Source organism: Micromys minutus (assembly GCF_963924665.1).
Source record: "Micromys minutus genome assembly, chromosome: 16".
Taxonomy (NCBI): Eukaryota; Metazoa; Chordata; class Mammalia; order Rodentia; family Muridae; genus Micromys; species Micromys minutus.
The window spans coordinates 18,319,190-18,330,059 of record NC_137985.1 but is presented as its reverse complement, the minus strand read 5'-3'; the positions used below and the strand labels follow the sequence as shown (position 1 = coordinate 18,330,059).

Sequence of the window (10,870 nt, the reverse complement as noted above, 5' to 3'; positions counted from 1 at the left end):
TGTCTCTAGAGAGATCTGGATGAAAAGAGAAGTGACTTCCACCCACAGTCTATAGAAATGTTTTAGGAAAATAGTTTCAGGTCTACATATAACCTAGAATTTCAGCTGGATCCTGAGAGCTAGTCCAGCAAGCGGAGGTCGGCGGCTGTCCTCTAGTTCTGCAGGTGCTGGGTGCCTGAGCTGCTGCCAGCCACGAGGAGGCGGCTCTGCGGCTCAGATGAGGTCTTTCAGCTCAGCATCAGTCAGCTCGTTCACCTGCATGATCTTCTCCAAGTGCTCCATGTACCGGCTGTGATCATGAAGGAAATGCGGGACTCGCATGTTCTCAGTAACTGCCAATTCTTTTAATCGGTCCACGTCTTCGTAAGATACCTGAAAAAAAGAAAAGGATTGATTTTGCAACTACAAATGACATTTGGAGGGGACCAAGGACATTAAATGAAAACCTGTGGATATAAGGCCAGACGTGGTGGCTCACATCTTTAATCCCAACACGTGGGAACTTGGAGGCAGAGACAGGCGGATCTCTGAGTTTGGGGCTAGCCTGGACTACAAAGCCTACTGACTTCACACCTTGTCTTGGAACTAAGTCAACTTTCCAAGTGTGAATGTTAGACAGTGAGATTCCTGTGTGTTCACAGTAGTCTTTTACCTTTTTGGTGCTACTGAGCATCGAGCTTTGGCCTGAGCAGGCTAGGCAAGTTCTCTACCACTAAGCTACGTACTCAGGTGGGAGAGACATTAAAATTGAATAAATCTCTTGATTAAATATAAATAAAAGATAGCTAGCGAGACCAAATCTGAAGAAGGAACACTCTTACAGGTGGGTTCCTGCTTCTGTTTATTACACTGGCATAACGCTGTTTATTACAATGTGTTAGATTCTCTTGCTTTAACTTTGAACTTTTCTAAGCACTTATAAAACATTGTAAACTCTCCCTGCTGGCCAGAGGTGCTGGGCTGGGGAGGAACTGTCCCCACAGCCTCACTCAGGTGTAGGCTCAGAGATGCATCCACTGTGGCAGCAAAGGCAAGCCTTATAGGAATGGCCAACCCCTTCTTGGTCAGGAGGTCACAGCCCTAGCTGGGAAGCTACAGTTTGGTAAAGGAAGTATACTTCCCACTAGTTCGCCTTTTTTTTTTTTTTAAAGATTTATTTATTTATCTCATGTATGTGAGTACACTGTCCCTGTCTTCAGACACACCAGAAGAGGGCATCAGATCTCATTACAGATGGTTGTGTTGCTGGGAATTGAACTCAGGTCCATCTGGAAGAGAAGTCAGTGCTCTAACCACTGAGCCACCTCTCCAGCCCTCAGATCACCTTCTAAACAACCATGTTCATACCCACAGGTGAGCACTGCTCTCAGCAGCTGAGACCTGTGTATTGAAGTGTATCTTGTCCTACAACAGCTGGAAGATACTGTGTTGTTTACGCATTGCAGGTGGATGTCAGTCCTACTTTAACCAAGTCTAAAGGCAACTTTAAAAAGCCACTCTGACTTATTTACTGGGGCTGGGTGTCTTGAAGAGACAATGGAAGGTCATCGGAAAGCCACTGGAAGGTCAGAGCATGCCCCGGCAGTCCTCTGGCTAAGGGGAATCGCTGCTCCGTGCAGAGCCAGCACACCAGCCCAAAGGGCGGTGGAGGAAAGTGAGTGAAAACAACTGGCCAGGGACAGAAGCAGCATGGGTGGAGTGATCTGCACCTGGGTTCTTAGAGATCCCTTCCCCACAGTGCCATGTGGTCCCATGGGAGCCAGCACTGGCACGGGATAAAAGGTTTCCACTTTTAATATTTACCGCAGCATATATGTATTTTTAGCTTTTTCAAGAATGTGCCTAGGTGTTTGCCTGTATGTATTATGTGCCTGCTGCTCTCAAAGATCAGAAGAGGGTTTTGGATCCCCCGAAACTGAAGTTACAGTGGTTATGAGCTGCCATAGGGGTGCTGGGAATCAAGCCCTGGTCCTCTGCCCAACCTACAAATACCCAAACTGCTCACTCAGCCCTCCAGTCCCCAGATGCATTTTTAAAAGATTTATTATTTTGTGTGTGCGCATACCTGTGCAGATGTGTATGCACATGCCTGCTGAGGCCAGAAGAAAGCAAAGGTCCCCAGAAGCAGGAGTTCCATGTGGCTATGAGCCACCCCACCTGGGGTGCTACGAACCAAGCTCAAGCCCTTTGCAAGAACAGCACAGGCTCCTACAACCACTGGACCATCTCCAGGTCCCCAAGTTCTGGAATCTTCGAAGTTAAAACTCGTTGCTTAGAAGGTTTTCTTTCAAATGTCAGCATTTACTGACAAAGCACCTAGTCCCTGGAGACCTTGACGGCCACGCACAGTGAGATTTGTACTGTGCTTTAATTTTATATTTAATTAATTATAACTTTTTGGAAATGGTATGGTCATGTCAGAGCATACATACCCTTGTTCACAGGAGAGCTCAAAAGGGCCAAGTGTCATAGTTATAGCATCCTTTCAAACACTCTTAGAAAAACATTTTAAAGAAAGGTATTGTGGTGCATGCCCGGAATCCTAGGACCTGGAAACACTGTCTCAGAAAAAAAAAAGTTTTAGGGTCACCTTCAGCAGCAAGTTGAAGGCCATCCTGGGCTCCGTGAGATTCTAGTTCAAAAACATTTTCCCAAATCGTCTATTACTGTCTCTTCTTGACCACAGAGGACGTTTCCTTCTGTTTTCACAAAGAGACATGTGTTCTAACAGACAGAACAACGGGCCTTGGCCTCCGGCCTGTGGTCTGGCCCACTGTGCACGAACCTTGCCCAGGGCAGTCAGCAGATGGAAGTCTATGGACTCTCTGAATCGAAGGATTTGAAGGACTCCATCCAAGTACACCTGGTCTTTACTGAAACACCCTGGAAGAACCAGAACAATGTTTACTTTCGTTCTCTTTAGACGGATATTTAAAATATCCTTTCCAGCCCCAGTATTTACTTCTAGTGTTTACAGAAATACAGAATTAGATGCTAACCGTTCTCTTTAACGTGGGGACACCTCTGTATCTACCACATTCTAGCACTTACTACGTGAGACAGGGCCTCACCCACTGTGTAGCTTTACCTGTCCTGCATTCACTGTGTAGCCAAGGCCGGCTTTGAACTCACAGAGACCCACCTCCCTGTCTCACGCTGGGATCCAAGTGTGGGCCACCATGTTTACTTTTATTCAGTTATCTTCGAAATTTAAAAGGTAGGATCTCTAAAAGTAACAAGATAGTTCTGATTGTACAGAGTCCAGTAATTTGCCTGAAGAACTCCCTTTGTTTTTTCTTAACTAAAGTGACCTCTTCTTCCAAATTAAAGACCAGTCCTTAAAAGTCCACAACATATAAATATCACCCCACAAACCCAAGCACATGAAGGTGAATCCTTGATGTGAGAGGAACTGAGGGGAGAGGGAGGTTTTAACAAGGGCAACATGGCAGTTCGGGGGTTTGAATGCTCTGCTCTCTTCCGTGTGCTTTGAACAATAGCCCTGCCCTAATTCCTTCATGAGGATTGTAACCCTGGACACTGTGGCACATACCTGTGGCCCTAGGTATTCGGGAGGCTGAGGAAAAAGGATCTGGAGATGGAGATTATCCTGGGTGAAATAATATGATATTGTTTGGGTGATTTTTGTTTGGTTTGGTTTTTGTTTTTTAAGACTTATTTATGTTCTGCCTGACTGTAGGCCTGCAGGCCAGAAGAGGGCACCAGATCTCATTATAGATGGTTGGGAGCCACCTTAGAGTTGCCAGGAATTGGATTCAGGATGAATAACAAGGGTTGTTGCAACTGTAACTGCAGGGTCTGAAACACTCTGCTGGGCCAGTGGGATTCTAATGTGAGTCTCAGCACTCAAGCCAGAGGCAGGTGGATCTCTGTGGGTTTGAAACCACCACAAACTACACAGTGAGTTCTAAGTCATCTATGGTTAAACAGTGGAGCAGTTTAAAAATATTTTGAAAAAAAATCCTACTAATTGGAGGAAGTCAATTCTATAATTCTATTCATATGAAATGTTCAAAACACATAAATCTACAGAGATAAAAGGTAAAAGTCACTAAAAGTATTTCCTGAAAGCTAAGGGAGAGAATAGTGGGGGAGAATTCTAGTAGATGTGTGTTTCTCGGGGGTGGTGGAGCTGGTAAACAGGATATCCAGAAATTAGTGGTAATGACTTTATGGCTTGACGGTATTGGAAAAACAATGCAGTTTACATCTTAAAGTGGTGAACTAAGGCATCTCAAATCTCTCAATAAAGCTGTTTTAAAGTCAGAGAGAAGGACTGGAAAGATGCTCAGTGACTAATAACAGAGCTTACTGCTCTTCCAAAGGACTCGGGTCGGGTTTCCAGTGGCACATGAGGTACTTCACTCTTGTGAGAAACATAAAAGAGGGTCCCACACTGCCACCGGGCGAGGACCGGCCTGCAAAGCTGCCGAGCTGCTCTCATCCAGGCGGGCTCTGCTCACATTCCCAGCCATCTGCCCCCTGTGGTTTGCTGTCACGAATTCCCATAACACGGTAAAGTCAAAACTCTAGAGGCCTGTAATTTATTAGTCAGATTTATATGAGTAAATTCTCAACCCACAACACACCACACTATGAACTCAAGCCTCAGTTGATATAAACACAAGCTACACACCTAGATGAGGCAAACGCACCCTCTTACTATTTAATCATCTGTCTAAGAAATCCCCAATACTCATGGCTCCCAGGACTGTGTGGTTCTGGCTCCTCTTCCACTCCAATAGGTTCCATCTTGCCTCCTCCTCTCCTTCCCTTCCTCTGTCTCTACTCTCTACACTCCCCCTCTAAAATCCTGACCGCCTTCCCTTTCCACCGCCCAATCACAGGCTCTCGCCTTGTCTTGTGCCTGCCGCCACCTGCACAGAGACAGCAATCCACACTTCACGCCTGCTAAGAACTCAGTTTTCAGGGGTTCTGATGCCTTCTGATCTCTGAGGGTACCAGGCATACATAAACTCACAAAGGCACACATGCATACACATAAGTAAAGACAAATAAAGAAATGGCCACTCCTCACCCCAAAAGCTACTGTGACTGGCTGACCCAGAATGCTGTGTGTATTTGTTCTGTGTAGTTACAAGAGCTTTTACACTTACTTATTCTGAGTGTGTGTGTATGTGTGTGTGTGCTTTTATCAGTTTACAAATGGAAGGGTCAGAGGGCAACTTGCAGGAGTCACCTTTCCCCTCCCACCACGTGAGTCTCTCAGGTTATCAGGCATGGTAACAAGCATCGTTTTCCTGCTAAATCTTGCTCGCCCTCCCTGTTGACAGCCCTCAAACTTGTACCCTCCTGCCCAGCCTACTGGGTGCTGGGGTTACACAAACACATCACCTTGACCAGCCCATTTTATTATTCTTTCCAGAGTCTATTGGTCTGAAATGTTTCAAGGTGGGTGGGCAGAAATCACACTGTGTGTGCTATGAGGACTCCATAACAAGAAGCTCTTCACAGGGAGAATGATGGCCTCAAGTCACAAACGCTTCACTGTCACATTCAGGGAGGAAAACATGATGCAGATCACTAGCTAACAACTGAAGTCAGAAGACCTACCACAGAGGACTCTTACCTGGCTCCGAAGTGTCAGTCCACCCCCTCTTGGCTCTTACACAATAGTCCCATCTTGTATTAGGGTCCTTGACAAACTTGCCAATATCTTTGAAGAGTTCACAAAAAGACATTTGGCTGGCTTGATACACTGTGTAGTACAGGAGCGCAGCCCTCCACAAAAAGGGGTCTTTTCTGAACAGGACACTATGAATGCTTGCTAGTCCTTCCTCTGTTGGATTGTTTGGCTTTAGCTCATGCTTTTTGCGGCCAATCCAACTGTTCCATGGTTGCTGAAGGTTGTTAATACCCCGAAAGTAATGTGTGCCTACAGAGAAGAAAAGGTATAAATGATACGAAATGACATTCTTACTTTGATCCTTCCCCCAAAAAATTTGCATTTATCTGGAATATTCTTCCTCAGAGTCACAGTGCTAAAGGGTTGTCTCTAACTTGAGGTACTTGGGAGGTGGTAGGACCTCTAAGGCCTGGTGAAGACGTGGAGAGGGGACCATGAGACCCACCATGACATGCCGCCTTACCAGTCTCAAGGGCAATGACAGCAGCACATAGGGAGCTGAAACCTACAAGATCATGAGCAAAAATAAACATTTATTTTTAAATCCATTGCTAAGGATGATCAAACAAGTATTCCCATGGCATCTTTTAGTGTTGCTGGTTACAACTGGTGAGCTCACCTGGGAGGCATCTCAGACTGGGACTCCAGCTACTCTACCAGCATCAGAGTCCCTGAGTGTAGTTCCTTCATACATCACCCCAGTCAGGCCTTGAGGGCCAGAGAAAAGAAACAAACTCTTTGGAGCACAACAGAGGGCTGACACCATCCTCCGCTGTGCCTCCCCTGCCTCAGGCCTGCATCTTTAAGCTTTGTACTAAGTACATTTTGCTCCTGGTGAGGTGAAATCTTTCCTCTGCTTAGAAAGTTCCAGTATCATGAGCCCCAGACTCCTTTGTTGCCTTAATCCCACAGATACACCTCTATCCAAGGGCAAGTTGATAACTTTAAAACAAAACAAAACAAACAAACAAACAAAAAAAAAAAAACACATCCCTTCAAAGAAAACCATCTCCCAGATAGTTCCATTGGAGAGGAACCCCATACACTATCACCAATGGCCCCACCTAGAATGAAGAAACATATTCTGTTAGCAGCCCAAATTTCCTGAAGCAATCAGGGTTACCTCTTCATGAGTGGAATGAGACCCAGAGGTAGAAATGAGGTGAAGTTTAAGGATGGGCCTCAGTTTATGTCCCTGACAATAAACTGAAGATAATCTCGGTCCTGTCCTGACTGGAGGCAGAGTAGCTTTGGCAGAAGTTAGCTTTGGATCCCTGTCTCGGCCTCAAATGAACAAAACTGACTGGAGGATGCACACAGGGCAGGACTGAACAACAGCCAGACAACAGTCTTCTGGAAGCAGCTTTGGAACTGCGTTTCTAGATGTTCATGGTAGAATGGTGTCTTAGTTAGGGTTTCTATTGCTATGAAGAGAAACCAAGAAACCAAGAAATGTATCGTATAAACAAAAACGTTTAACTGGGGCTAGCTTACACTTCAGAGGTTTAGTCCATTATTGTCATGGTGGGAAATATGGCAGCAAGAAGGCCGACATAGTGCGAGAAGGAGCTGAGAGTTCTCCATCTGGATCCACAGGCAGCAGGAAGAGAATGCCATACTATGTGTAGCTTGAGCTTCTAAGACCCCAAATTCCACCTCCTAATGACACACCAACTCCAACAAGGCCACACCTCCTAGTAGTGCCACTCCCTGTGGCCAAACATTCACACACATGAGCCTATGGAAACCACTCCTATTCAAACCACCACGTTCCACTTCCTGCCCCATACATAACTCAGAAATGCATTCAGTCCAGCTGTAAAAGTCCCACAGTCTGTAACAGTCTCAAACTTATTTAAAAGTCCCAAGTTCAAGGTCTCTTCTGAGACTCATGTGATCTCTTAACTGTCTGTCATCCCTGCAAACTCAAAATGAAAAAGCAGAACATATACTTCCAATAGGATATAGATTACCATTCCAAAAAGGGAGGAAAGAAAACATAGTGAGGAAATTCTGGACCAAAGCAAGGCTGTAAACCAGCTGGGCAAACTCCAGACTCTGCATCTCCATGTCTGATGTCAAAATGTCCTTCAGCTCCCCAACTCTGTTCAGCTCTCTTGATTGCAACACACTCCTCTCTCTTGGGCTGGTTCAACTCCCTGTTAGCAGGGACACCCCTGAAACACACCTGGCCTCAGCAACTACCTTTAGTTGTGAAGGGAGATTCCATAAACCCTTTCTTCTATCATTGGCTCTAAAGCCAAAAGCACATGGCTGAAGCTGCCAAGTTCTGTTGGTTGCTGGGGTTGGAGTGCCACAAGGCCTCTTCATTCAAATACATCATCATCTTTCTGGTTTTGATGGTTTCCTTCACTGCCTAAGCTTGGCTGTCCTGAAACTCCATCTGTAAACCAGGCTGCCCTCAAACTCAGATCCACCCATCTATGCCTCTGAAATGCTGGGATTAAAGGCATGTATTACCATACCCAGCCCTAAACTTTCATCAATTCCTTTCTATAAAGTGAGGCTTAGCTGGGTGAGGTCTTGCCAAGGTCACTGCTCCCTTCTTATTCACCATCAGGCTTTATCTCCTTGAACACAGGACTTAGCAACATTCCTCTTAGTGTCTCTTTCTCCTTGAACTGTATATTTTGTACTTTTCCTTGCTCAGCTCAATCCTTTTTATTATAGATCTTTGTAATAGTGAACACTAATAACCACACGAGTCAATACTATTTTGAAATTTCCTCGGCTAACCCAACTGATCCAAAACTCTTCACTTTAGTGTCAGATAGACTTTTCAGACAAAGGCAGAAAACAGCCATATTAGCCAAAATATCACAGGAACAGTCTCTAGGCCACTTACAAACATTATTCTCCTCTGAAATCTCTTGAGCTGGGTCCCCACAGATCAAATTACCCTTATCACCACTTTCTTCCATGTCTCTACTAGTATGACCCAATAAGCCCCACTTAAATCATTAAACTACTTTCTAATTCAAATTCCAAAGTCTACATGGTCGGGCCTATCATAGCAATACCCACTCCTGGTACCAACTTCTGCCTTAGGGTTCTACTGCTGTGAAGAGACATGATCACAGCAGCTCTTACAAAGGCAAACATGTGATTGGGGCTGTTACGGTTTCAGAGGCTCAGCCCATTATCATGGCAGGAAGCATGATGGCAGCATGCAGGCAGAGGTGGTGCTGGAGGAGGAGCTGAGAGTTCTACATTGGGATCCACAGGCAGTAGGAAGAGAATGCCATCTTGGGTGTGGCTTCAGCTTCTGAGATCTCAAAGACCACCCCTACTGACATACCTTCTCCAAAAAAGCCACACCTACTCCAACAAGGCCACTTCCTATGGCCAAACACTCAAACACATGAGTCAGTGGGAGCCATTCCTATTCAAACCACCACAAATTGGTCATATCTATTTTCTAATCATAGCCTATCTCCTGAAGGATATTAGTCTCGATCAGAGGATCAGATGTTACACTTGCAATATAAAGCTGTTTCCTCTTGTTCAAGAGAATGGAATATATCTTTGGCCATTGGCAAAGACCTAACATTTCAAGCTACCCAAAACATTGGCGTTAATCTACTTGGACCTGTCTAAAGGACCACCTTGCAGCAAAGTTTAAGCCATGATAAAGAGATAGAGGACATCTCTTAACTACCCCTTCAATAAAATAATACACTTTTCCTTTCCAGAAAGCAAACCTCTAGTACAGAATGTGTTAACTCTGCCTACTTTCTGAGTCTTTAATTAGAGAAGGGTAACCTTTTTCTCTTCTTCTGTATCTTTCCTAAGCATCCCCTTGATTTCAGACGGGGACTAAAACCAAAAGGATAGAGTGCCTTCCCAAGACAGCGTTCTAAAATTCTAACTTGAAATGACGTGCAGTTCATGTGAAGCTTAATAACCTCACGGTTTTTTACTAAACATTACAAAGAAAAAAACCACTCTGAAAGAAAGACTAGCGTGCGATTCTTGACAGTCAAATGAGTAAGTGGAAAGGGTGCCCTACCTATCTCATGCCTCAGCATGCCCTCCAGCCAATGCTCTCGTGCAGTAGAGATATTGATGGTTAGAGTCGGACATCCGTTTACTACCGTCATAGATGCCCTGGAAAGCAGGTCTTCGGTGAGATGAACTACAATCTAAGCCACAGGAGGAAAACACAGCACTGGTGAGATGATGCAAGCTCTCCAAAACCAACATGCTGACACTAACTCCCAAATGCTGTCCCCTTGTCCCATGACTGCCATCCCCACTGTGGCATACATGTTCCCACATACATATATAATTATATAATACACTCAAGCACATACACACATAAAATGTAAAGGGAGAGGAAGAAAAGTTTTTGCAAAAAATAATGGGCCTACTTGTTATCTAATTAAACTAGGCTGATGAAATGTACTCCAGTCAAATTTGAACCTCTAGTTTGGTTTGGTTGCTTTTGAACCTTATAATTTTAACCCTCTGAGAATTTAAAAGCATTCATTGGATTAAAAGGAAATTAAGGAGGTTGGTTGTGGTAGCACACACCTTTAATGCCAGCACTTGAAAGGCAGAGACAGGAGACCTCTGTGAGTTCAAGTCCACCCTGGCCAGTTCCAGGAACAATTAGGACTGAAAGAGACCCTGTCTTTAAAAGGAGGAAGGAAGGAAGGAAAGAAGGAAGGAAGAAAAGATGGATGGGAGGGAGGGAGGAAGAAGGGAAGAAGGGAAGAAAAGAAAGAAGACAGAAGGGTACACCAGACAGAGGCTAGAGAAACTAAAGCAAGAAGAACAAGGACTAGGCTGCAAAGAGAATGGCTGGCCAGCCTGAGCAACTTAGTGAGATCCTGTATCAAGCAAAAAGAAAAAGAGCTTCATGGCAGAGTGCTTGCCCAAGGTCTTGGACTCAATTCTAGGTACTTTAAAAGTGGGGAGGGAAGTGGTAAGATGGCTCAATGGTCAAAGGCAAGAGGGCAACTCTAGTTTGAGCCTCAGAACCCACACAAGACTGGAAAGCACGTGCGTGTGCGCGCTCATGAGCGCCACAAACCTGAACCTAGTCAGTGCTGTTTTTGAGACTGATGACTAAGAACACTGTAGCAAAATCTCTCTTTAATAATTCTCATTGAGTAAAACAATGCTATAAGCTACACATACAGGAATGACACCAGGAGCAAAAGACAGGTGGTAGGAACC

At 44.8% G+C, this 10,870-nt stretch overlaps 1 protein-coding gene across 1 annotated transcript in view; it reads right to left on the bottom strand.

Annotated features, from left to right (window-relative positions):
- Positions 1-213: 213 nt before the first annotated feature.
- Positions 214-10,870, bottom strand: part of MATCAP2 (microtubule associated tyrosine carboxypeptidase 2) — a gene marked incomplete at both ends in the record, with an annotated part of 31,241 nt that continues 20,584 nt past the window's right edge. The window contains 4 exons of the mRNA XM_080930189.1: positions 214-372; positions 2,786-2,883; positions 5,612-5,917; positions 9,699-9,831. Of these exons, the coding sequence (XP_080786315.1) occupies positions 214-372; positions 2,786-2,883; positions 5,612-5,917; positions 9,699-9,831 (696 nt within the window). The remainder of the gene's footprint in view (positions 373-2,785; positions 2,884-5,611; positions 5,918-9,698; positions 9,832-10,870) is intronic.